Below are 27,812 nucleotides of genomic sequence, written 5' to 3' on the forward strand. Positions count from 1 at the left end.
TCTCCCCCCCAGTCTCTCTCTCTCTCTCTTCCCCCCCCAGTCTCTCTCTCTCTCTCTCTCTCCCCCCCAGCCTCTCTCTCTCCCCCCCCCAGCCTCTCTCTCTCCCCCCCAGCCTCTCTCTCTCCCCCCCCAGCCTCTCTCTCTCCCCCCCAGTCTCTCTCTCTCTCCCCCCCCCCAGTCTCTCTCTCTCTCCCCCCCCGTCTCTCTCCCCCCCCCCCCGTCTCTCTCCCCCCCCGTCTCTCTCTTCTCTCCCCCCCGTCTCTCTCTTCTCTCCCCCCCCGTCTCTCTCTTCTCTCCCCCCCCCGTCTCTCTCTTCTCTCCCCCCCCCCGTCTCTCTCTTCTCCCCCCCCCCCGTCTCTCTCTTCTCCCCCCCCCGTCTCTCTCTTCTCCCCCCCCTCTCTTCTCCCCCCCCTCTCTTCTCCCCCCCCCCGCTCTCTTCTCCCCCCCCCCCGTCTCTCTCTTCTCCCCCCAGTCTCTCTCTCGATCCCCGGGCCTCTCTTCCCCCCCCCCAGTCTCTCTCTCTCTCTCCCCCCCCCCCGTCTCTCTCTCTCCCCCCCGTCTCTCTCTCTTTCCCCCCCCGTCTCTCTCTCTCTCTCCCCCCGTCTCTCTCTCTCTCTCCCCCCCCAGTCTCTCTTCCCCCCCCCCAGTCTCTCTTCCCCCCCCCCCAGTCTCTCTCTCCCCCCCCCAGTCTCTCTCTCCCCCCCCCAGTCTCTCTCTCCCCCCCCCCAGTCTCTCTCTCCCCCCCCCAGTCTCTCTCTCCCCCCCCCCAGTCTCTCTCTCCCCCCCCAGTCTCTCTCTCCCCCCCCAGTCTCTCTCTCCCCCCCCCCAGTCTCTCTCTCCCCCCCAGTCTCTCTCTTCCCCCCCCCCAGTCTCTCTCTCTTCCCCCCCCCAGTCTCTCTCTCTCCCCCCCCCCCAGTCTCTCTCTCTCTCCCCCCCCCCCAGTCTCTCTCTCTCTCTCTCCCCCCCCAGTCTCTCTCTCTCTCTCCCCCCAGTCTCTCTCTCGATCCCCGGGCCTCTCTCCCCCTCCCAGTCTCTCTCTTTCCCTCTCTCTCTCCTTCCCACACAGACAAACTCATTTTTTTATATATATATATATCTAAAAATTATTTCTACTTTTTTCATAACAACATGCCCTCAAAAAACTCTCGGCACCGCCAGGCACTCCAGCTAGTTCTAATATATATGAACAAAAGTTGGATTCAGTTGGTAGTGTTTTTATGGATGAAATCGCATTGCATTGTGAAATGTAGGCCCCTTATTACAGGAAACTTTTTTTATCCGGCACCGACGGGACCGGTGTGCTGTCGGTTGATCAAAAAGTCCGGATTACAGAGAGGTTTATACTTACCAAGGTACGAGAGCCCCGTACACGGCCACAGATCCAGGCGTCCCTGTTGCATGGCAACAGGTGCAGGAACCCCGGTTACATGGCCACAGATCCAGGAACCCCAGTTACCCCAGTTACACGGCCACTAATATGAAGTAAAACTTACCTGAACCTACTCCTGAATTTTGCCGGTTAAGAGAGATTTCCGGTTATTTAGGTGCCGGTAAAAAGAGAGTTTCCTGTACATAGAATTTACAGCACAGAAACAGACCATTCGGCCCAACATTTCTATGCTGGTGTTTTTGCTCCACTTGAGCCTGCTCCCACCCCTCTTCATCTAATCCTATCAGTGTATCCTTCTATCCCTTTCTCCCTCATGTACTTATCTAGCTTCCCCTTAAATGCATCTCTACCAGTCGCCTCAACTACTCTCTGTGGTAGCAACTTCCACATTCTCACCACTCTCTGGTTAAAGAAGTTTCTCCTTGTCGGATATGTTTATTTGGCTGTTTTTATTTAAAACAGTGTTGCATTGTTACAAGCCAGATTTAAACTGAGAGAAGATTAAATGTCTAGAATCTAATTTAAAGGTCTGCTGCTTAATGCACAGCACCGCACCACACAGGGATGCTGTGATTGCTCCGACACTTGAGCCTCGGGCATCAGCTGGGGTCACTGAGGGAGGTGTCAGCTGAAAGCCAAACACTTTCCAATAGTGAGGGAAGGAACATTGACTTACTCAGGTGGCCAGTTACAGAAGGTGTCAACTGCATGGTCTAGGGAGCAGTGCGTGGTCTGGGGAGCAGTGCGTGGACTGGGGAGCAGGTCTGGGGAGCAGTGCGTGGTCTGGGGGATTGGACTGGGGAACTGTGCATGGTTTTGGGGAGCAGTGCGTGGCCTGGAGAACCGAAAATCTATTTTAGCGTTTGTAAACTTCAAGTGAGTTCTGATGAATGACCCAAACCCGAAATTTGAACCTTTTTTTTCTTTCTGAAGATGCTGTGTGTTTCCAGCATTTTCTGTTATTATTTCAGAATTCCAGTATTCCTAGTTTTTTTTTCTTCTTTTTGTTAAGTAAATTCAACAGTTTGCTCGCAGATTGAATCCTCTGCCCAGTATCCTGGACCATGTGCTGCTGCATTATGTAGCAATCCAGATCTTGACATTGAACGGATTGACTTATTTCTGCTCCAGTGCTGACTTAAGTACAGCCAGGTTCGGCAATGAAAGTGGTCCCTGGTCGGACGTCGTTCCTGCAGGATTGGGTTGATGGACATCTCTTGCCATCCGATGCTTTGCACAGCGCTGCCTACTTCGGATGAGGAAACTCGGTGACAATGTTCATTTTAGAATCATAGAATGATACAGCACAGAAGGAAGCCATTCGGCCCACCGTGCCTGTGCTGGAAATTTTCAAGCCGAAAGGAGGTGAAACACTGGTCTAGAATGTGCAAGTGTTACAAAACGGAACTTTATCTTCCTCCAGACAGTGGGCAGAGTGGAACTGCATTCGGCAATAATCACTTGTTTATTACTTCATCTCTTTCAACCCTGAAATCAATCATTTTGCGGCCTATTTTCTTTACTGCCTTTTTATTTTCTATGGGGCAAGTTGCTCAACAATGTGAATGATGTCCGTGCTAGCGAGTGGTATGCTTCTGCTGATTCAGTCACCCGGTGTCAGCATCAAGCGCTCCCAGGGTCAGGTATAACGACAGGGCAATACTCCTCGATTCTACCCCCACAATGTGCTTAACCCTAGAAGGGCACCCTCTGCTGCACCAATGTGATCATTATTTCACTTTTTCCCCCACACCAGCCACCCCTTTGGCCAGAGTACGAACTTGTCAGTTGGTGGAAGTGTTGTGCTGTGAGCTCCTTCCCGTTAGGAACTGGATTTTAAAAAACAATCATTCTAGGGATGTGGGCGTCGCTGGCAAGGCCAGCATTTATTGCCCATCCCTAATTGCCCTTGAGAAGGTGGTGGTGAGCCGCCGCCTTGAACCGCTGCAGTCTGTGTGGTGAAGGTACTCCCACAGTGCTGTTAGGGAGGGAAGTTCCCGGATTTTGACCCAGCGACGATGAAGGATCGGCGATATGCTCCTAAGTCAGGATGGTGTGTGACGGAGGGGGAATTGGAGGTGGTGGTATTCCTATGCGCCTGCTGCCCTTGTCCTTCTAGGTGGTAGAGGTCGCGAGTTTGGCAGGTGCTCTCAAAACTGTGCAAACTAATTTCCCATAAGACCCTTGCAAGCAGCAGACAGAGGAGACTAGTTTTGAAATCAGGGTGGGCTAGATTCAAAGATAAGCTGCAGAGGTGAAAGGTCAGTGTCTATCTCACTCCTCCGCCCACCTAAATGCATACAGTGTATGTAGCCGTCAGTAAAAATAAATAATAGTCCACACACCATGCCACTGGTTTGATTTTAAAACTCTCATCCTTGTTTTCAAATCCCCCCATGGCCTCATCCCTCCCTATGTCTGTAATCTCTTTTAGCCCCACACCCCTCCGAGATCTCTGTGCTCCTCTAATTCTGCCCTCTTGAGCATCCCCGATTTTAATCGCTCCACCATTGGTGGCCGTGCCTTCGGTTGCCGAGGCCCTAAGCTCTGGAATTCCCTGCCTAAACCTTTCCGCCGCTCTACCTCTCTTTCCTCCTTTAAGACGCTCCTTACAACCTACCTCTTTGACCAAGTTTTGGTCACCTGCCCTAATTTCTCCTCCTGTGGCTCAGTGTTAAATTTTGTTTGATCATCGCTCCTGTGAAGCACCTTGGGACATTTTACTGCGTTAAAGATGCTATATAAATACAAGTTGTTGTTGTTGTTTGCTAATACTGTTCTAGGCAGCGATAGTAATTTTAAGTTGTGCAGGAAATTTTACAAATATAGTTTTATTTGTAACATTTTTCCTTACCCCTTTTTCTCCAGAGCTTAATGTTGCTATGGCAGCCACAAGACTGTTCGATACTTCTGACGCAGTGGAGCTCTTTGCTCCGCAGTGTCTATACTTAAAGCCAATTGCAAGGCTGACGATCAGTGTGATGCTTCCCGAGTCCAAGTCATCCCCAAAGCTCATTTCAAACTGGGAAGTGATGGAGAGCCTGAAGAGAATGGCGTACCCAGATCAGATTACGTCACTCAAAGTCTCGCGAAGTACGATGGACTTTATTCGCTTTGAAGCAGAAGTTGACAATAAGAATCTAGTTCAAACCATGTGGGAAAAGTTTAACAACAAGACAATTCAGGTGAACGGTATCAACGAGATGGTGAGGGTTCTGGCAGCTGTAACTCAAGTCAATTTTCCAAGCCCATGTGACTGGGAGTCCTTTTTTGAGTCTGCTGACTGCATGAATGAGGCTTTATCCGGTGAAAGGCCGGATACTATTCATATGGAAGGGTTGCCTTGCAAGTGGCTGTCTTCAAATCAGCTCAATAGGGAAAAGCCAACGGAAGAGATCCTTCAAAAGGTTTTTGGAAGATTTGGGGAGATTCGGAATGTTGACATTCCCATGTTGGATCCCTATCGAGAGGAAATGACAGGAAAGAAGTTCAGTACGTTCAGCATTGGCGGGCTCCCCACCTTCGAAGCGTACATCCAGTACCAGGAATGTTCGGGCTTTGTGAAGGCGATGGAGTCTTTACGGGGAATGAAGTTGATGCACAAAGGTGATGATGGAAAGGCACTGGCATGTAACATAAAGGTATGGTGTTAAAGTACTTGCAGCTGATATATGGGGATGTGGCTACATTGTCCCTCAGCATCCAGCTCTTGACTAGATGGCCAGTATCAGTAGGAACTACTGCGTAAAAGTGCTATGTACCAGCGGCAGCTGAAATATAATGGGGGGGAAAAGTTATCTATTTAGCCCGAGGAAAGGAACAATTTTTTAGGCTTTGATATCCCTGTAGAGTGTTCCAAGTTTCCTTCAATTTAATTAATTAGCTCTGGTTGCATCTTTCTGTCTATCAAGGGACATAATCAATTTGACTCTGTGCTAATTGGCTGATTTCTTGGTGTCCCCTTCTGATGAATGGTACCAATGTCCCTAATGCGTGTTTGTTTTAAGGTGCAGTAACTCTTACAGGGACCAGTCTCGTACCTTCTCTTCCAGGTGACCTTTGACACAACCAAGCACCTTAGTGACTCGGCCATCGAAAAGCGGCACCTCGAAAGGTTAAAGCTCCAAGAGTTGGAGAAACGGCGCGAGGTGCAAAAACAGAGGGACAAGGAAGAGGAGCAGTCCAGGGAGGCCGAACGGTAAATCAGAACCTACTTTACGAGATGCCTGGGTGGGTTAGAGTCTACCTCTAGACCGGCGGGTAAACCCTTTTACTTTTATATGTCGGAGATATGTGTAAAACAAAATAAGATTTGATAAAACTGTAACCAGGCAGGTAAAGCACTCGGATAGTAATAAGTACAAAATTAACGTTTGCATCCAATCAACAAAAGCAGTGATACAAATCCTTTTGTCATTTAATCACTTCCATCCTATCACAGACCCTCCTCCCCCCCCTCTCTCACCCCTCCCCCCCCCTCTCCCCTCCCCCCTCTCCCCTCCCCTCCCCTCCCCCCCTCCCCCCCTCCCCCTCCCCCCCTCCCCCTCCCCCCCTCCCCCTCCCCCCCTCCCCCCCTCCCCCCCCCCCCCCCCCTCCCCCCCTCCCCCCCTCCCCCTCTCCCCCTCTCCCCCCTCTCCTCTCCCCCCTCTCCTCTTCCCCCCCCCCTCTCCCCCCCCTCTCCTTCCCCCCCCCCCCCTCTCTCCCCCCTCTCCTTCCCCCCCCCCCCTCTCTCCCCCCTCTCCTTCCCCCCCCCCCCTCTCTCCCCCCTCTCCTTCCCCCCCCCCCCCCCTCTCTCCCCCCCCCCCTCTCCCTCCCCCCCCCCCTCTCCCTCCCCCCCCCCCCCCCCTCTCTCCCCCCCCCCCCCTCTCCCCCCCCCTCTCCCCCCCCCCCTCTCCCCCCCCCCCCTCTCCCCCCCCTCCTCCTCCCCCCCCCCTTCCCCTCCCCCCCCTTCCCCTCCCCCCCCCCTCCTCCCCCCCCTCCTCCCCCCCCCCTTCCCCTCCCCCCCCCCTTCCCCTCCCCCCTCCCCCCCCCCCCCTCTCCCCCCCCCTCTCCCCCCCCTCCCCCCCCCCCTCTCCCCCCCCCCTCTCCCCCCCCCCCCCTCCCCCCTCCCCCCCCCTCTCTCCCCCCCCTCCCCCCCCCCCTCTCTCTCCCCCCCTCCCCCCCCCCCCCCCCCCCTCCCCCCCCCCTCTCTCCCCCCCCTCCCCCCCCCTCTCTCTCCCCCCCTCCCCCCCCCCCCCCCCCCCCCCCCCCCCCCCCCCCCTCTCTCCCCCCCCTCTCTCCCCCCCCTCTCTCCCCCCCCCCTCTCTCTCCCCCCCTCTCTCTCCCCCCCTCTCTCTCCCCCCCTCTCTCTCCCCCCCCCTCTCTCTCTCCCCCCCCCCCTCTCTCTCCCCCCCCCCCCCTCTCTCTTCCCCCCCCCCTCTCTCTTCCCCCCCCCTCTCTCTCCCCCCCCCCCCTCTCTCTCCCCCCCCCTCTCTCTCTCCCCCCCCCTCTCTCTCTCCCCCCCCCTCTCTCTCTCCCCCCCCTCTCTCTCCCCCCCCCTCTCTCCTCCCCTCTCCCCCTCCCACAATTCACAATTCAAATCGCTTTATTGGCATGATAAGTTACATCTTATGTTGCCAAAGCATCAAAATACATTTATGGTTTAGCACATAAACGCAGTTCTATTCATAGTGTATAAACAGGTATATCCCTGAGTGTATAAATATACATTCGCATTGTTTATATATATTCTTTTCTTAGTTTACTGGTTGTCCCTCTGTTCATGGCAAGCTGTAACATATTTTGCCGCCAGTGTTATACAGCTTCTCTCCTCTCCCAGTAGGAATGGGAGTTTTTGGTTGTCATTCAGATTTCTGAAATCAGGGCATATTTGTGAGAATTTTTGGTAGAAATTCTCCCTGATGCCCTGATATTTTCCACAAGCTGTGAGGAAGTGCATCTCTGTCTCCACCACTCCCTGACTGCAGTGAGAGCATATCCTGTCCTCTCTTGGCAGCCTGGTCTGCCTGTGTCTGCCTTTTTCGATCGCTAGGCTATGTTCGCTAAGTCTGTACCTTGTCAAGGTTCTTCTCAGTTTGTTATCCTTTACCATGGTCAGGTAATCAGCTATGTTGTATTGTCTGTTTAGGGCCAAGTAGCAATTGAGTTTGCTCCCCCTCCCCCCTCCCCTTGCTTAAAATCTGTTACATCTCCAACTTTTTCCAGTTCTGACGAAAGGTCATCGACCTGAAACATTACTCGCTCCACAGATGTTGCCTGACCTGCTGAGTATTTCCAGCATTTTCTGTTTTTATTTCAGATTTCCAGCATCCGCAGTATTTTGCTTTTGTATTAGTGATAGAAATCTATCGCATCAGAAGCAGTTTTCTCTGTGTGATGGTTTACTTTGCTCACTCCAGTGTGGGTGGTTAGAGAGTGACTGCTGTGGGATGTGGTGCTCGGAGGAAATGCATCAGGGCAGTTGTTAATGTCGCATTGACCCCCCAGTGCCTTCCAGCTTTGATGTTTAACCTGCCTAATTACTGGGTTGCCGAGGCTGAAGTGTTTTTTTTTACTATTGAAGGTGACACAATTTGTGGAATTTTTTCAAATTCTGGCAAGCTGTTCATTTTGATCTGCACAGAGATAACAGACAGCTTGTCAGTGCATGGTAGAAACCAGCGGACGTTAGCCATCGGGTTTTCTGGTTCCATATCTGTGGAAGATATCAGACAATTCCAAAATTAGTCTGTAAGTGATCCTGTGATGGCGCAGTGCCATGTTTGTGCTGAGTGTCCACTTGCAATCTGCTCCACTGCAAGATACCGGTGCTTTGAGCTATACAGAGATGGGGCCGATTTCAATATTATATTTTGAAATTTGTAATGCACACAGACTTACTTCAAGACTGAATATCTCTATGAAAGAAAGACTTGCATTTATATAGAGCCTTTCACGACCACCGGACGTCTCAAAGCGCTTTACAGTCAATGTACTTTTTTGAAGTGTAGCCACTGTTGTAATGTGGGGAACGTGGCAAAGGTCACACAAACAGCAATGTGATAATGACCAGATAATCTGTTTTTGTTATGTTGGTTGAGGGATTCAATATTGGCCAGGACACCGGGGATACCTCCCCTGCTCCTCTTCGATATAGTGCCACGGGATTTTTTACGTCCACCTGCGAGAGCAGACGGGGCCTCGGTTTAATCTCATTTGAAAGACGGCACCTCCGACAATGTAGCGCTCCCTCAGTACTGCACTGGAGTGTCAGCCTAGCTTTATGTGCTCAAATCCCTGGAGTGGGACTTGAACCCACAACCTTCTGACTCAGAGGTGAGTGTGCTACCCACTGAGCCACAGCTGATACTCACTGAAGTACACTCATTAAACTTAAACTGGATAGCAATTCCTCAGCCGTCTAACATCCTTTTGTTTTTCTGCCTATTTTTGGAATTTAATTGTTTAAATGATAATTGCTGATTATATCATGGGAATTAGTGAGGAGGATTTACTAGTAGGCTGACATCTGGGCAAGTAGGACTTAGCTCAGGAATTTAAAATAAATAGATGAAATGATGATGAGGTCAAACCCCAATTGCTGAGTGAATAAGTTTTTTTTAATTGCTGGGATGTGGACATCGCTGGCAAGGCCAGCATTTATTGCCAATCCCTAATTGCTCTTGAGAAGGTGGTGGTGAGCCGCCGCCTTGAACCGCTGCAGTCTATGTGGTGAAGGTACTCCCACAGTGCTGTTAGGGAGGGAGTTCCAGGATTTTAACCCAGCGACGATGAAGGAACGGCGATATACTTCCAAGTCAGGATGGTGTGTGACTTGGAGGGGAACTTGGAGGTGGTGGTGTTCCCATGCGCCTGCTGCCCTTGTCCTTCTAGGTGGAAGAGGTTGCGGGTTTGGGAGGTGCTGCCGAAGAAGCCTTGGCGAGTTGCTGCAGTGCATCTTGTAGATGGTACACACTGCAGCCACGGTACGCTGGTGGTGGAGGGAGTGAATGTTTAAGGTGGTAGATGGGGTGCCGATCAAGCGGGCTGCTTTGTCCTGGATGGTGTCGAGCTTCTTGTGTGTTGTTGGAGCTGCACTCATCCAGGCAAGTGGAGAGTATTCCATCACACTCCTTACTTGTGCTTTGTAGATGGTGAAATGGCTTTGGGGAGTCAGGAGGTGAGACACTCTCCACAGAATACATAGCCTCAGACCTGCTCTTGTTGCCACAGTATTTATGTGGCTGGTCCAGTTAAGTTTCTGGTCAATGATGGCCCCCCAGGATGTTGATGGTGGGGGATTCGGCAATGGTAATGCCATTGAATGTCATGGGCCGGTGGTTCAACTCTCGCTTGTCAGAGTTAGTCATTGCCTGGCACTTGTGTGGCGCAAATGTTACTTGCTACTTATCAGCCCAAGCCTGAATGTTGTCCAGGTCTTGCTGCATGCGGGCATGGACTGCTTCATTATCTGAGGAGTTGTGAATGGAACTGAACACTGTGCAATCATCAGCGAACATCCCCACTTCTGACCTTATGATGGAGGAAAGCTCATTGATGAATCAACTGATGATGGTTGGGCTGAGGACACTGCCCTGAGGAACTCCTGCAGCGATGTCCTGGGGCTGAAATGATTCACCTCCAACAAACACAACCACCTTCCTTTGTGCTAGGTATGACTCCAGCTAGTGGAGAGTTTTCCCCCCCGATTCCCATTGACTTAGTTTTACTAGGGCTCCTACAGAGAATCCCCACAGTGCAGATAGAGGCCATTTCAGCCCATCGAGCCTGCACCGACACATATCCCACCCTATCCCCGTAACCCCATGTATTTAATCCCCTAACACTAAGGGTCAATTTATCATAGCCAAATCAACCTAACCCGTGTGGTAAACCACGTTCACTATCGTATCACTGTTAGTAGTTAGCACTGTTCACCACTGTTTGTTATAACTGTATCACGGTACGAGGTCGCCTCTTGCTACACTGCTATACCTAGGATGACCACTGCCGACTCCGCCTTGGCTCCACCCACCAGGCCAGGTATAAAGGTGAGCGACTGGCTGGTATTCCTCCTGCTTGGATCGGATCACCCACAAGAGTGGGCTCTGTTATTTAGTCAATAAAAACCTTTAGTCACCTTCGTAACTCTTCGCCTTTTATTGGAGGAATTGATAGGTATATCAACCCGCACATCTTTGGACTGTGGGAGGAAACCCACGCAGACACGGAGAATGTGCAAACTCCACACACACAGTCGTCTGAGGCCGGATTTTAACCCGGGTCCCTGGCGCTGTGAGGCAACAGTGCTAACCACTATGCCACCGTGCCCCCCTTGATGCCACACTCGGTCAAATGCTGCCTTGATTTCTAGGGTAGTCACTCTCACCTCACCTCTGGAATTCAGCTCCTTTGTCCATGTTTGGACCAAGGCTATAATGAGGTCAGGAGCCGAGTGGTCTTGGCAGAACTCAAACTGAGCATCAGTGAGCAGGTTATTGGTGAGTAAGTGCCGCTTGATAGCACTGTCGATAACACCTTCCATCACTTTGCTGATGATTGAGAGTAGACTGATGGGGCGGTAATTGGACGGATTGGATTTGTTCTGTTTTTTGTGGACAGGACATACCTGGGCAATTTTCCACATTGTCGTGTAGATGCCAGTGTTGTAGCTGTACTGGAACAGCTTGGCTCGTTCTGGAGCACAAGTCTTCAGCACAATAGCCGGATGTTGTCAGGGCCCATAGCCTTTGCTGTATCCAGTGCGCTCGGCTGTTTCTTGACATCACGTGGAGTGAATTGAATTGGCTGAAGACTGGCCTCTGTGATGATGGGGATCACAGGAGTAGGCCGATATAGACTTGGAACTTCTGGCTGAAGATGGTTGCAAACGCTTCAGCCTTGTCTTTTGCACTTGCGTGCTGGGCTCTACCATCAATGAGGATGGGGATATTCATGGAGCCTCCTCCTCCCATTAGTTGTTTAATTTTCCACCACCATTCATGACTGGATGTGGCAGGACTGCAGAGCTTTGATCTGATCTGTCAATTGTGGGATCACTTAGCTTTGTCTATAGCATGCTGCTTCTGCTGTTTAGCATGCATGTAGTCCTGTGTTGCAGCTTCCCCAGGTTGGCATCTCATTTTTAGGTTTGCCTGGTGCTGCTCCTGACGTGCTCTTCTGCACTCCTCATTGAATCAAGGTTGGTCCCCTGGCTTGAATGAAATGATAGAGTGAGGGATAAGCTGGGCCATGAGGTTCTGGATTGTGGTGGAATACAATTCTGCTGCTAGATGCCCAGTTTTGAGCTATTAGATCTGTTCTGAATCTATCCCATTTAGCACGGTGGTAGTGCCACACAACATGGTGGAGGGTTTCCTCAGTGTGAAGATGGGACTTTGTCTCCACAATGACTGTGCGGTGGTCACTGCTACCAGTGCTGTCATGGACCGATGCATCTGTGACCGGTAGATTGGTGAGGACGAGGTCAAGTAGGTTTTTCCCTCATGTTGGTGTTCTCGCCACCTGCTGCAGTCTTAGTCTGGCAACTCTATCCTTCAGGACTCAGCCAGCTCACTCCGTAGTGGTGCTACTGAGACACACTTAGTGATGGACATTGAAGTCCCCCATCCAGAGTACATTCTGTGCCCTTGCTACCCTTAGTGCTTCTTCCAAGTGTGTTCAACATGGAGGAGTACTGATTTATCAACTGAGGGAAGGCGGTAGGTGGTAATCAGCAGGCGGTTTTCTTGCCCATGCTTGACCTGAAGCCATGAGACTTCATTGGGTCCGGAGTCATTGTTGAGGACTCCCAGGGCCACTCCCTCCTGACTGTATACCACTGTGCCGTTACCTCTGGTAGGACAGGGCGTACCCAGGGATGGTGATGGAGGAGTCTGGGACATTGGCTGAAAGGTATGATTCTGTCAGGCTATTGCTTGACTAGTCTGTGGGACAGCTCTCCCAATTTTGGCACAGGCCCCCAGATGTTAGTAAGGAGGACTTTGCAGGGTCGACTGGGCTGGGTGTGCCGTTGTTGTGTCCGTAGCCGGTGCCTAGGTTGATGTCGGGTGGTCCATCCAGTTTTATTATTATTCTTGTTTTTCGTAGCGGTTTGTTACAAGTGAATGGCTTGCTAGGCCACCTCAGAGGGCAATTAAGAGTCAACCACATTGCTGTTAAGAGTCAACCATATGGCATCGCTGGCAAGGCCAGCATTTATTACCCATCCCTAATTGTCCTTGAAAAGGTGATGGTGAACCGCCTTCATGAACCGCTGCAGTCTGTCTTCTTTGTAGCAGTTTGGTACAACTGAGTGTCTCGCTAGGCCATTTCAGAGGGCAGTTAAAAGTCAACCACATTGCTGTGGGTCTGGGGTCACATATCGGCCAGACCAGGTAAGGATGGCAGATTTCCTTCCCTAAAGGACATTAGTGAACCAGATGGGTTTTTACGACAATCCGATAGTTTCATGGTCACCATTACTAACATGAGCTTTTTATTCCAGATTTATTTAATTAACTGAATTTCAAGTGCAATGATTAGTGGGCACTAAGTTATGCAGACCAGGCCTGTGTTGAATTAGACCGGTCAGAGTGGGATGCCAGAATTGGTTTTGACATTTATGTATTAGAGAGGGAGGGAAATTGGTGAGGCTTCTTGCTTCTGATTGCTATTCCAGTGGCTCTTGCTGGTAAGGTGCCTGTGTATGGACGTTCGGTGAGGACAGAATCAGATTTGGCTTTGACGTTCTTGCCATTTGGGTGAGGTAACAAAGAGCTTCAGTTGTAAGCTGTGTCGGTTGTGGCTCAGTGGGCAGCACCCTCGCCTGAGTCGGAAGGTTGTGGGTTCAAGTCCCACTCCAGAGAACTTGAGCACATAATCTAGCCTGACTCTCCAGTGCCATACTGAGGGAATGCTACACTGTCAGAGATATCTGGGGTAATTTTTCAGGGGGTCAACCGTGGCGGGTCAGGTGGGAAAATGTTTTTATTTGACAGCGGGGTCCTGACGCGCCTTTCCCAGATGTCCGGTCTGTTGGCACTGAACAGACCCGACATGCAGCGGCGGGGGAGGCAATTCAGGTCATTATGACCTTGTTAACAGCCCATTAAGAAGTATTTTGAGCTCACCTTTACATTTTACGGGGTCCACGCTGCTCGGGGATCACGTCGGGTAACGAGGTCAGGAGTTGTATGAGCATGGGATCATCTCATTACTTGACAGCTGCAAATGTGCTATAAAAGCTCCCATCTCACACCTGTTCACTTTCCAAGCTCAGAAGCTATTGCTTACTGTATTTGGAAAAGAGATTGAGCTTTATGCAGGTTGCAAGTGTTTGGAGTAAACTCTCTATCCAGTGTCACCTCATTGGAACAACCTCTCTCACCATTGACCGATTGCTTCTGTCATCTCACCTTCACCTGCCATCTATTCCATCAACATGGGTACTCTCCTCACCTTGGTCCTCCGAATCCCACCACGATCCGCCCCAACACCAGCAGCACCAACAACAACACCAACCTTCTCCGCAATCACCTGATGCTGCACAGGACACACGGCATCAACACCCGACCACATTGCTGCGTGGGAGGCCAGGGATGGCCTCACCATGGCCAGATTTACTTCACTTGACGCTGTATACCCTGTCTGCCACATGATGCGCCAGGTTGGCAACACCCCACACCAGCACCATAAAGCATTCCTACAATGTCCCAGTCGTTCCTTTCACATTCATCACCATTGCGGGGTTACCGTTATGTCTCACCATTCATTGCAACTCACTAAGCCACTTCCAAAGGTGCACACCAATCTGTCCAAGAACACAGTGTTGAAAATAAAGGTTTCAATGTTGGACACCACATTAACACAAACTTTACATGAACATTGCATAAAACACCCAAGTGCCTACCCTTGTGTGTTGCGACTTGGTATGATTGGACTAGGGTGAGTGTGAGGGGTGGCTAGTGAGATGGGGAAGTGATAATGTAGATAGAGAGGGATGGGTGGAGGTGCAAGGTAAGTTGGTGTGAGTAAGGATGTGCAGGAGTAGGGTAGGGAAGGCAGAGTGATGGAGATGTGACGAGTGGCACAGCAGGATGAGGTTGAGTGTGGTTTTGTACTAACGTTTTGTGATCTACTGAGATCATTGAAAGGTTTGCACCACTGCAGCCTGGTCCTCATGACCACATCCCTGCTTGTGTCCTCCTGTGCAATGTGCAACCAGGCTGCGTTGGTCTCCTGGGGATGTCTCTTCCGCCCATGGGAAGGGAAGAGGACCTGCCTGTGTGCTGTGACTCCCTCCATAAGCATATGGAGGGAGTCATGGGAGAGCCTGGGTGCAGCCCTGTGCCTCTGTGCAGTGCTTGTCAGTGTTTGCAGCACCTCAATGCTGTTGAACACCGACAGCACAACTGTCAAAATCAATTTGTGCATGGTCCCTTTAAGGAAACCAGCTGATGATGCATCATTAAATGACATCATCAGACCTGCTTCCTTCAATTGACCAGCAAACGCGCTGGGCGGGCTTAACAAGCCCAATCAGGGGAAAATAATTTTGGACAGCGGGATGGAGCCAGCAGCGGGGTCAGGACCCGCCACCGACGTCGCCCGCCCCGGACCCGCTGAGGTTGGGGAAATTGCGGCCACCATCTTTCAGATGAGGTGTTATACTGAGGTTCCGTCTACTCTTAGGTGGATGTAAATTATCCCATGGCACTATTTTGAAAAAGAGCAGGGGAGTCCTGGCCAATATTTGTCCCTCAACTAACATCACTAAAACAGATTATCTGGTCATTTATCTCATTGCTATTTGTGGGACCTTGCTGTGTGCAAGTTGGTTGCCGCATTACCTAATTTACAGCAGTGAGTACACACTTCTAAAGTATTTAAAGTGCTTTGGGATGTCCGGAGGTTGTGAAAGCCGCGATATAAATTCAAGTATTTCTTATTGCTGTACAGCATACTCCAGCATGACCCGCTGCTTTCAGTAAATGAGGGGCGAAAACCAGAGTATTACGTTTGCTGAAGCAAGATTAAATATTTGGAAATTAATAAGTAGGGAATTGAAGTGGAACTGTTCACTGGTACTGGCGACGACCTCTGAGCCGGATAGTATAAATGGATTCTGGAGAGAGAAGGAATTGAATGATTCGATGAAACAGCCGGTCAGTGGGGTCGATTTATCAGAAAGGGACAGGTTTGTTGCAAAAAATAACTTCTGCTCTTAATGTCTAAGTGCCCTCAACATCGATTATCCGGCATTTAGTAATTCAGCTCCCGGGTCATTCATTGTTTTTTTTAAAAAAATTAATGAAAGACAGAAGGATGTTAAAGTTAATGCTAAATCTTTGGTCATTAATGTTTGAACATAAGAAACAGGAGCAGGAGTAGGCCAATCGGCCCCTCGAGCCTGCTCCGCCATTCAATAAGATCATGGCTGATCTGATCCTAACCTCAAATCTACGATCACAGAACCATCTCCTGCATCTAACAGAATTAGACACACGAAATAGGAGCAGGATCAGGCTACACAGCCCCTGGGCCCGCTCCGCTACCCACAGGGCCATGACCGATCCGAACCTAGACTCATGTCCAAATTCCTGTCCGCTCCCCGTAACCCTTAATTCCCTTTACTTCTAGGAAACTGTCTATTTCTGTTTTAAATTTATGTAATGATGTAGCTTCTACAGCTTTTTGGGGCAGCATATTCCATGGACCTACCACCCTCTGAGTGAAGTAGTTCCTCCTCATCTCAGTTTTGAAAGAGCAGCCCCTTATTCTAAGACTATGCCCCCTAGTTCTAGTTTCACCCATCATCGGGAACACCCTCCCCGCATCCACCCGATCCAACCCCTTCACAATCTTATGTTTCAATAAGATCGCCTCTCATTCTTCTGAACTCCAATGAGTAGAGTCCCAATCTACTCCACCTCTCCTCATATGACCACCCCCTCATCCCCGGGATTAACCGAGTGAACCTTCTTTGTACTGACTCGAGAGCAAGTATGTCTTTTCTTAAGTATGGACACCAAAACTGTATGCAGTATTCCAGGTGCGGTCTCACCAATAGCTTGTACAACTGAAGCAATACCTCCCTATTTTTATATTCTATCCCCCTAGCAATGAAAGCCAACATTCCATTGGCCTTCTTAATCACTTGTTGCACCTGCATACTAACCTTTTGAGTTTCGTGCACCAGGACCCCCAGATCCCTTTGTACTTCAGTACTTTCCAGTTTCTTGCCATTAAGATAATAACTTGCTCTACGATTTTTCCTGCCAAAGTGCATAACCTCACACTTTCCAGTATTGCATTCCATCTGCCAAATCTCTGCCCACTTACTTAGCCTGTCTATGTCCCCTTGCAGGTTTTTTATGTCTTCCTCACTCACTACTTTCCCTCCCATCTTAGTATCATTTGCAAACTTTGATATGTTACACTCGGTCCCCTCCTCCAAATCGTTAATATAGATTGTAAAGAGTTGGGGACCCAGCACTGACTCCTGCGGAACACCACTAGTTACTGATTGCCGGTCTGAGAATGAACCATTTATCCCAACTCTCTGCCTTCTGTTAGATAGCCAATCCTCTATCCATGCCAGAATATTACCCCCAATCCTGTGATTTTTTTTATCTTAAGCAATAATCTTTTGTGTGGCACCTTGTCAAATGCCTTTTGGAAGTCTAAATACACTACGTCCACTGGTTCCCCTTTATCCACCCTATATGTTACTTCCTCAAAGAACTCCAGCAAATTTGTCAAACATGACTTCCCCTTCATAAAACCATGCTGACTTTGTCCTATTAAATTATGATTATCCAAATGTCCTGTTACTGTCTCCTTAATAATGGACTCCAAAATTTTACTTACCACAGATGTTAGGCTAACCGGTCTATAGTTTCCAGCCTTCTGTCTACTGCCCTTTTTAAATAAGGGTGTTACATTAGCAGTTTTCCAGTCTGCTGGGACCTTTGCTGAGTCCAGGGAGTTTTGGAAAATTATTACCAATGCATCCACAATCCCTACCGCCACTTCCCTCAAGACCCTAGGATGTAAGCCATCAGGTCCAGGTGATTTATCTGCCTTGAGTCCCATTATTTTACCGAGTACCACTTCCTTAGTGATTTTGATCGTGTTTAGCTCCTCCCCCCCATAGCCCCCTGTTTGTCCAGTGTTGGGATATTCTTAGTGTCCTCTACTGTAAAGACTGATACAAAATATTCATTCAGTGTTTTTGCCATCTCCATATTTCCCACCATTAATTTCCCGGTCTCATCCTCTAAGGGACCAACATTTACTTTAGCCACCCTTTTTCTTTTTATATAACTATAAAAACTCTTACTATCTGTTTTTATATTTTTTGCTAATTTACTTTCATAATCTATCTTCCCTTTCTTAATCAATCTTTTTGTTATTTTTTGCTGTCTTTTAAAGTTTCCCCAATCCTCTATCCTCCCACTAGATTTGGCTACCTTATATGCCCTTGTTTTTAGTCGAATACTATCCTTAATTTCTTTACTAAGCCATGGATGGCTGTCTTCTTTTACACCCTTTTCTTCTCAGTGGAATATATATTTTTTGGAAGTTGTAAAATAACTCCTTAAATGTACACCACTGATCATGTATCGTCTTACCCTTTAATCTATTTTCCCAATCCACTCTACTCAATTCCGCTCTCATACCTTCATAGTCTCCTTTATTCAAGCTTAGCATGCTTGTTTGAGATCCAGCCTTCTCACCCTCTAATTGAATATGGAATTCAACCATGTTATGGTCACTCATTCCAAGGGGATCCTTTACTAGGACATTTTTAATTAATCCTGTCTCGTTACACAGGACCAGATCTAAGGTTGCTTGCCCCCTGGTCGGTTCAGTTACATACTGCTCAAGAAACCCATCCCTAATACACTCAATGAACTCATCCTCAAGGCGGCCCTGCCCAACTTGATTTGTCCAATTAATATGATAGTTAAAATCCCCCATAATTATAGATGTTCCCTTCTTACAAGCCTCAACTATTTCCTGATTGATACTCCGTCCAACAGAGTTGCAACTGTTCGGAGGCCTATAGACTATGCCCACTAGTGTTTTTTTCCCCTTATTATTCCTTACCTCCACCCAAACTGTTTCATTATCCTGATCTTTTGACCCAATATCATTTCTCTGTATTACAGTGATTCCTTCCTTTATTAACATAGCCACCCCACCTCCCCGTCCTTCCTGATCGTTAAATAACCTGGTATGTTTAATTCCCAGACAGTGTATTCATGGTGACATTAGCCTTTTACTGATTGTCACTGAATTATAATAAAAGATAGCAGACCCCAAACTGCTGTAAATTTCAGGCAGTCTTCACGTTGACTTTGGTTGTCTGTAGCCCAACACGTACAGTCGGACTTGGGAGCAAAGGTCCTGAGTAATCCTGGAACACAACACGACTTATGGCATGACTGTAATGTGCAATATCTTGAAACTTGTAGTACGTTTCAGGATCGTGTATAATTGTGCCATAGTTAACCATGGGTTTATAACCCATTCTTCCATGTATGTTCTCTGATTTTTAACCCGTTTCGTCAGGTTAGTTAATAACAAGTCATCAACACAGTTTCAATACTGACCAATTTAAACATTAACGCATTTAATAAATGTAAGATAAACCCATGAAATATACATTAATGAATATATTAAAATATGTATAAAGTGGCATTGTCTATTTTCCATCATTATATTTTAACAGAAAAGAATAGATGTTTAGCTAATTTTTAACAGAAAAAGCATCTCGAGTCCCATGCCACTACTGTCCAAGTTTCATCCTTCAAATAGATTAACAGAAAAAGCATCTAGAGTCCAAAATCAACCAAAATAGATTAGCTGGTCATTTACCTCATTTGCTGTTTGTAGGACTTTGCTGTGCACAAATTAGTTGCTGTGTTCCCTGAAAAAGCAACTGTCTTGAGGATGTAAAGGGCACTATTTAACCGCAAGTTCGTTCTTTCACAATGAAAGGGTAATAGTAGTATATAAAACATATATATCTCATACTGCACATGTTCAGAATAACACTTTTAATTGTTATAACACTGACCAAACGTAACAAACTAAACTCAGCACCTCCCGGATACAGAAGTCTAACCTCTAATATGCATTTTAATTGCAATTTTACAGAACTACCTAGGGATTAATTTTAGCCGAATTCGCAGGCAGGGAAAGCCCCAGGATGGGTGGAACGCCATTTTTACACCTCGCTCGCTATTACTCTCCATTAACATCAATGTAGAGTAAAATCAGGCGGGGTGTAAACACAGAGTTGCACCCGATCCCCGTGTGTTTCCTGACTAGGTTAAAATAGTCCCCAAGGCTCAAGTCTGATCAAGTTGTTATTTTACAAGCTATACATATTTCATTAAGACGTAGTCAGTGTTGTACATCTACGGTCACACAGCACTCGCATATGCTACAACAACAACAACTTGTGTTAGATAGCGCCTTTAACATAGAAAAACATCCCAAGGTGCTTCGCAGAGGTGTAATCGGACAAAAATGGACGCTGAGTCAAAGGAGAAAATATTAGGAAGGGTGACTGTCTTTTTTTAGACCCAAAAAAAACCCTTAAACAAATAAACCCTTTAAATAAACCCGATAAATCAAATTAAAATTTGACCCCTTAAATCGATTACGCACTCCAGTCCCCGCGGCGCCCACCGGTCACGAAAGAGCTCGAGCTCGCCGGCGGACACCGCGTGCTCCATCTCCAGGGCCACCGGAAGGGTGAATGTGGTGATTATTCCTTGATTAGTAAAAGTATTGTGATTCGTTGTTTGTTAACTGCCTTGGGATATGTGTTGTAATCTCATTGGTAGTTGATGATCACATGATGTGTTGTGGCTACCTTAAATTCAGTCCTTTTCTAGCTTTAGTTGGGACTGGATGTAGAAAGATATGCTGCCGATTTTAAAGTTAATAAAGCCTAACTTTGGAAGGCAAATCTATTCTTTATTTCAATTTATTAACTTTATGTTAGAATGGAGCGATATCTTCAACCAGAACGATTCAAGGCTGACCCCAATTCTGCTGGAGTGGATGATAAATGGAAACATTGGTATTGTACATTTAAAAACTTTGGGCGTGTTGGATCAAGAGGCTCTAAATAAGCTGAATATGCTGATCAACTACATTGACCCGGATGTATATAAATATATTTTGCACTGTAAAACTTATGAAGAGGCTACTTCTACATTGGAAAAGATTTTTGTTAAACCAAAGAATGAGGTATTTGCACGTCATCTTCTATCTGCCCGTAGGCAGCAGGTGGGAGAATCTTTGGATACTTATTTATAAGCACTTCAGTGCCTTAGTGTTGACTGTAATTATAAGGCTGTGACGGCTGAAGAATATAAGGACGAATCGGTACGGGATGCCTTTATTAATGGATTACTGTCTAGATCAATTCGTCAGCGGTTGTTAGAAAATAAGACTCTGGATCTTAAAAGTGCTTTTGAGCAAGCTTCTACATTGGATATGGCTCAGAGAAGTTCGGATTCTTATGCTCTTTTTAATCGGCCTGCGACTATGGTTTCGGCAGTTTCGGATGAAAAGGAATTATGTGGACTTAATGGGAGTGGTTTACTAGATTTTGAAACAGTTTCTACTTCGGCGGCCGTTGCCTCTAGGATTCAGAAGTGTTATTTTTGTGGGAATATCCGGCACCCTCGTCTGAAGTGTCCTGCTCGGGAGGCTGTGTGTAGTAAATGCAGCAAGAGAGGTCATTATGCACGTGTGTGCAAATCATCAGGTTCAATTACCTTCCCTTCTCCTGGTGTGGGAGGGTCTTCCTCCACTACCTCTTCTGTGACTATTCAGCCTTTAGATAGGGCGTTTATTGCATCAATTTCTGCTGCATTTGCTCATGGCCTAAACAAAGCTATAGTTACGGCTCAAGTTAATGGGTTGGAAGTGAAGGCCCTTATAGATACGGGCAGTACTGAGAGTTTTATAAGTCTTCAGTTTGCGAAGGAGAAGCATTTGAAAATTTCGCCTGTTACGTATCAGGTGTGTATGGCTCAGACGACCCTTATTTCACAAATAGCTGGTTGTTGCTTTGTGAAAATGGTTCTTCTGGGTAATACGTATACTGATATACGCCTATCTGTTTTGCCTAATCTCTGTGCGGATATTTTGATTGGACATGATGTGCTTCAGTTACACGAGTCTCTTAGTCTTTCATTTGGAGGGACTAAGCCACCTTTATCTATTTGTGGATTAACCTCTTTATCTATTCCTCCATTATCACTTTTTTCCAATTTGATGTCGGATTGTAAGCCAATTGCTACCAAGTCAAGAAGATATAGTAGTCAGGATAGAGAATTTATTAATTCTGAAGTTCAACGTCTCTTATTGGAAGGAATCATTGAACCTAGTTGTTCGCCTTGGCGAGCACAGGTAGTTGTCACGACTAATGAGAGACACAAGAAACGAATGGTGATAGACTATTCCCAAACTATTAATAGGTATACTCAATTAGACGCGTACCCTTTGCCTAAGATTGATGAGCTTATCAATAAAGTATCTCCGTATAAAGTTTTTAGCACTATTGATTTAAAGAGTGCTTATCATCAGATTCCTATTGTTAAGAAGGATCAACCATATACGGCCTTTGAGGCTGGTGGAAAGCTGTATCAGTTTTGCCGAATACCATTTGGTGTTACTAATGGTGTTGCTTGTTTTCAACGGGCAATGGATGCTTTTATAAATGATAACTCCCTCTCTGACACCTTTTCATACTTAGATGACATCACAGTGTGTGGCAAATCAAGGGTGGAGCATGATTCTAATTTAAAAAGATTCCTTCAAGCTGCGGAAAAAGTTGGTTTAACTTTTAACAAAGAGAAATGTGTCTTTTCGACTACTGAGGTAAATCTATTGGGGTATATTATTTCGGGAAATAAGATTAAACCAGATCCAGAACGTCTGCGACCATTGATCGATTTACCTTGTCCTACTAATTCTAAGGCTTTGCAACGAGTTGTTGGACTGTTTTCTTATTATTCTAATTGGATTGCAAATTTTTCACAGAAGATCCGGCCTCTTATTCGGGCTACGACATATCCTCTATCATGGGAGGCCAGGACATGTTTTGAGAATTTTAAAAAGGATATTTTAGGAGCAGTTGTGCATTCCATTGATGAGCAGGTTCCCTTTGTGATTGAGACGGATGCTTCGGATTTTGCAATTGGGGCTACTTTGAACCAAAATGGAAGACCTGTGGCCTTTTTCTCACGTACTTTGAATAATAGTGAAAAAAGACATTCCTCAATAGAAAAAGAGGCATACGCAATAGTAGCAGCATTGCGTAAATGGAGACATTATTTATCGGGGCGACATTTCACGTTGGTAACTGACCAAAAATCTGTGTCCTTTATGTTTGATGTTAAACATTTTGGAAAGATTAAAAATGATAAAATAATGAGATGGAGGATTGAGTTGGCATGTTACCATTTTGACATAGTTTATCGTCCGGGGAAGGATAATGTTGCTGCTGATGCACTGTCAAGGGCTTATTGTTCGGTGATTCACGGAGATACGCTTATTAATCTTCACAATGCCTTATGTCATCCTGGGGTTACGAGGATGATACACTTTGTACGCAGTAAGAACTTGCCTTTTTCAGTTGAAGACGTCAAGCGGATGACTTCATCATGTTCTCTCTGTGCTCGGTGTAAACCGAATTTCTTTAAGCCTCAACGAGCTCATCTTATAAAGGCTACTTCTCCTTTTGAACGTTTGAGTGTTGATTTTAAGGGACCTCTTCCTTCAACTACTCAAAACCGATATATATTTACTGTTGTGGATGAGTTTTCAAGGTTCCCTTTTGCTTTTCCTTGTGCAGATGTATCAGCTGCTACAGTTATTAAATGTTTGACTCAACTTTTTGTCATCTTTGGGATGCCTGCGTATATCCATTCGGATCAGGGAAGTTCTTTTATGTCTTCCCAGTTGAAGGAATACCTTCAGAGTCGGGGAATTTCTACTAGTCGAACTACCCCGTATAATCCCCAGGGTAATGGTCAGTGCGAACGATACAATGGGGTGATCTGGAAGGCAGTTATGTTGGCGTTGACATCCCGGAACCTTAAGAATACACAGTGGGAAATGGTACTGCCTGATGCCCTGCATTCCATTAGATCATTGCTTTCAACGGCTACTAATGTGACCCCCCCCATGAAAGGCTCTTTAACTATCCGCGGCGATCTACTACGGGATATTCGGTACCTTCATGGCTTACTATGCAGGGACCTGTGTTGCTTCGACGCCATGTTAGATTGTCAAAATATGACCCCTTGGTGGTGGAGGAGGTGGAGCTGTTGGAGGCAAATTCCCAATATGCTCATATTCGATTCCAAGATGGGAAAGAAAGTACTGTTTCAATTAAAGACTTGGCTCCTTGTGGGGGCCAGCCCTCTTCTGAGGATAATAATAATGGTCATGATTCGGATAATGTGGATGCTGTTACAGATACTACGAATATTTCCAATCCGATTGCAGATAATCATACTTCTATTAGTCAGCCTTTGATAGATGTTTATGACCGTCCCAGTTCATCTTCTGATGGGATTTCTAATCCGGAAACCATTGAGAATCGGGATATGGATAGCCTTCCTGTTGAAGATACTTCTGTGCCTTCTGGCGTGGGAAGGCAAGGAATTTCACCAAGGTTAAGAAGGTCGACACGGACAAGATATCCGGTCGACCGATTGAAAATGGACTTTTAAATTGATAGTAATGTTTTAAAAATTGTTGAAATATTATAGTATATTGTTTTAGTTGAGAGATAGTTAATACTTATGCGTAATGTTATTATTTGTTCATTTAGTATTGTTATGTAAATAGTTTTATTCTCGTGCATAGTTTAGTTGTAAATAATTAATTGTAAATTGTAAAAGTTATTAGGTTGGAGTATATTTTAAAGGAGGGGTGAATGTGGTGATTATTCCTTGATTAGTAAAAGTATTGTGATTCGTTTGTTAACTGCCTTGGGATATGTGTTGTAATCTCATTGGTAGTTGATGATCACATGATGTGTTGTGGCTACCTTAAATTCAGTCCTTTTCTAGCTTTAGTTGGGACTGGATGTAGAAAGATATGCTGCCGATTTTAAAGTTAATAAAGCCTAACTTTGGAAGGCAAATCTATTCTTTATTTCAGTGACCAAAAACCTGGTCATAGAGGTGGGTTTTAAGGAGGGTTGTGAAGAAGGGATGGGAGGTGGAGCATTATTTTACATATGATCTGATTCTTTGAGATTCTTTCTCTTGTATATGTGGAAGAGGTTCTTTCCATGGCTCTTTTCATTATAGTAACACTCCCACTATAACTCTTCATGATACAGTGTGTTCAGGTATAGCACACATAGGAACAGGAGGAGGCCATTTAGCCCCTTGAGCCTGTTCCGCTATTCAATGAGATCATGGCTGATCTGCGACCTAACTCCATACACCCGCCTTTGCCCCAAATCCCTTAATACCTTTGGTTAACACAAATCTATCAATGTCCAATTTAAAATTAACAATTGACCCAGCATCAATTGCCATTTGCGGAAGAGGGTTCCAAACTTCTACCACCCTTTGTGTGTAGAAGTGTTTCCTAATTTCACTCCTGAAAGGTCTGGCTCTAATTTTTAGACTGTGCCCCCTAGTCCTAGAATCCCCAACCAGCGGAAATAGTTTCTCTCTCTATCCACCCTATCTGCTCCCCTTAATATCTTGAAAACTTCGATCAAATAACCCCTTAACCTTCTAAATTCCAGGGAATACAACCCTAATTGGTGTAACTTCTCCTCGTAACTTAACCCATGGAGTCTGGGTATCATTCTTGTAAATCTACCTCCAAGGCCAATCTATCCTTCCTAAGGTGTGGTGCCCAGAAATGCTCACAGTACTCCAGGTGTGGTCTAACCAGGGCTTTGTGTGTTAAAAAAAAACTGCTGGATTTCCTGAGTTTGCTTAATTCTGTTGTTTCGATCCACAGTATTCTCCAGCCTATACTGTACGTCCCTTTTTATATAAGACACATGTGGTTGCTACGTTATCTCGCATATAAATAAAGTTGTGTTTGAAAGGGAATTTGAACGTAACTCTATATATTTATAACTGGATTTTCATCGAGAGAAAACTTTTTTATTTCATGAATTTTAACTTGATGTTGAATCAGCAATAAACAAACTCAAAACGCCCAGAGCGGTTCTGTGTAAATTCACATCGACTTTCTGAACTGTTGCCTTTTAGAAAACGCAAGGAGGATGAGCGGGAAAGGGAGAAGAAACTGAAAGAGAAGCTGAGGAGCGAACATAGGCAGAAAGAGCGGGAAGAGAGACGGCGCCTGCGTAAACTGTGGAAGATAAAAATGGAGAATGAAAAAGAGCAGAGGGAGGCCACTGCATGGGAGGAGAGAAAGCTGGTGTTGGCACAGAGGAAGCTGGACTCCTACAAGCTTCTCACTGTGCTTTTAAGCAGCGCAAAAGTAAGTTGTTTTTTTAGTGAATTTCTCCACCACCTTCTCTTTTTCTCTTTCTCCCCCCCCCCCCCCCCCCCCCCCCCCCATTTCTTCCCTCCGGTCCCCTCGATCTCCTACAGGCGATGACCTCTGCGAGGTTCTGGTTCCGTGGCTGGCAGTAGTTCTCTGGTACCTCACTAAGTGGCCAACTCTTCACATGCCAGTCTCCACACTGAGCATCAGGGGGCTGTCCAACGTGGATCCTCTTCCACACCCAGTGTCCACATGTGCATGTTTTATAGCCGGGGATGACTGGAAAGCAGTCAGGAATAGGAGCAATAGCTGATTTTTTCCCCCCCTCCTCTACACTTGCACTGGAGGCAGTTCAGAGAAGGTTCACCGAGGTTGATACCGGAGTTGAAGGGGTTGTCTGATGAGGAAAGGTTGAGCAGGGTGGGCCTATACTCTGGAGTTTAGAAGAATGAGAGGTGATCTTATTGAAACATATAAGATTCTGAGGGGGCTCGACAAGGTAGAGGCAGGGATGATGTTTCCCCTCGTGGGGGAATCTGGAACTAGGGGGCACAGTTTCAGTATAAAGGGTCGCCCATTTAAAACAGAGATGAGGAGGAATTTCTTCTCTGAGGGTCGTGAATCTTTGGAATTCTCTTCCCCAGAGCGCTGTGGGGGCGGAGTCACTGAATATATTCAAGGTGGAGATTGACAGACTTTTGAAAACAGGGGTGTCGAGGTTTATGGGGAGTGGGCAGGAAAGTGGAGTTGAGGCCAAGATCAGATCAGCCATGATCTTATCGAATGGCGGAGCAGGCTCAAGGGGCCAAATGGCCGACTCCTGCTCCTGTTTCTTATGTTCTTTTGTTCAGGGCACTAGTCCAGCTGAAGCAGGCAGTGATCTGATTTGGGTGCTTCCTAGACTGTGAGGCTCACCTGAAGGTACATTTACCAACGGAGCCATGTGGGGTTGGGGAAGGGAGTGCTAGAATTAAGTATTGTCTCGTACCCTTTCCTCTCACGGTTGATTTCAGTCTTGCGAAGCAGGTTTAATTCATTTTAGCAATTCTTGTGTGGGGCACTAGGTGGAGCAGTTCAGCTGTGGATGAAAACCTTTGTTTTCTTTCTCACTACAAGATTCCACGCTGCGTGTCTGTCCAAGGTTCATCCTTTAGTCACCACCACCAAAATAGATTAACTGGTCATAGAGTTATACAACATAGAAAGAGGCCCATCGTGTCCACGCCGGCCATCAAGCCCTATCTATTCTAATCCCATTTTCCAGCACTTGGTCCGTAGCCTTGTATGCTATGGCATTTCAAGTGCTCATCCAAATGCTTCTTGTGTGTTGTGAGGGTTCCTGCCTCTCCCATCCTTTCAGGCAGTGAGTTCCAGATTCCAACCACCCTCTGGGTGAAAAAGTTTTTCCTCAAATCCCCTCTAAACCTCCTGCCCCTTACCTTGAACTATGCCCCCTTGTTATTGACCCCTCTACTAAGGGGAAATGTTCCTTTCTATCTACCCTATCTATGCCCCTCATAATTTTGTACACCTCAATCATGTCCCCCCTCAGCCTTCTCTGCTCTAAGGAAAACAACCCCAGCCTGTCCAGTCTCTCTTCATAGCTGTTTGTAGAACCTTGCTGTGCACAAATTAGTTGCTGTGTTCCCCGGCAAAGCAACTGTCCTGAGGATGTGAAGGGCACCATATAAACACATGTTCTTTCTTTCCCAGTGAAAGGGGGAAGTAGAAATACATATAACACATATCTTGTACTGCAAGTGTTCAGAAAGACAGTTTTAATTGTTATAACGTTGTCCAAACATAACAAACTTGACTCTCTCAGGCAGGGTGTAAGACGAGTAGCCGATTCTATCCCATCATCAGGTTAAAATTACCCGAGAGTCTGTCAGTAGGGTCAGCACAAATAGCTACCAGGACA

The 27,812-nt window shown here is 46.7% G+C and overlaps 1 protein-coding gene across 3 annotated transcripts in view; it reads left to right on the forward strand.

Moving 5' to 3' along the window:
- The window catches only part of LOC147125325 (A-kinase anchor protein 17B-like), a 46,356-nt gene that overhangs the window by 9,232 nt on the left and 9,312 nt on the right, over positions 1-27,812 (forward strand). For 2 of the 3 annotated variants that reach the window (XM_086001267.1, XM_086001277.1), the window contains 3 exons: positions 4,259-5,031; positions 5,443-5,588; positions 25,651-25,885. In XM_086001267.1, coding sequence (XP_085857393.1) covers positions 4,273-5,031; positions 5,443-5,588; positions 25,651-25,885 — 1,140 coding nt within the window. In that variant the 5' untranslated portion in view covers positions 4,259-4,272. Of the gene's footprint in view, positions 1-4,253; positions 5,032-5,442; positions 5,589-25,650; positions 25,886-27,812 lie in introns of those variants that run through there. The other variant, XM_086001285.1, reaches the window with a different exon arrangement.

This window comes from Somniosus microcephalus, chromosome 1, assembly GCF_052327205.1.
Source record: "Somniosus microcephalus isolate GS21.2 chromosome 1, FLI_Smic_1.0, whole genome shotgun sequence".
In the NCBI taxonomy this organism is placed as follows: Eukaryota; Metazoa; Chordata; class Chondrichthyes; order Squaliformes; family Somniosidae; genus Somniosus; species Somniosus microcephalus.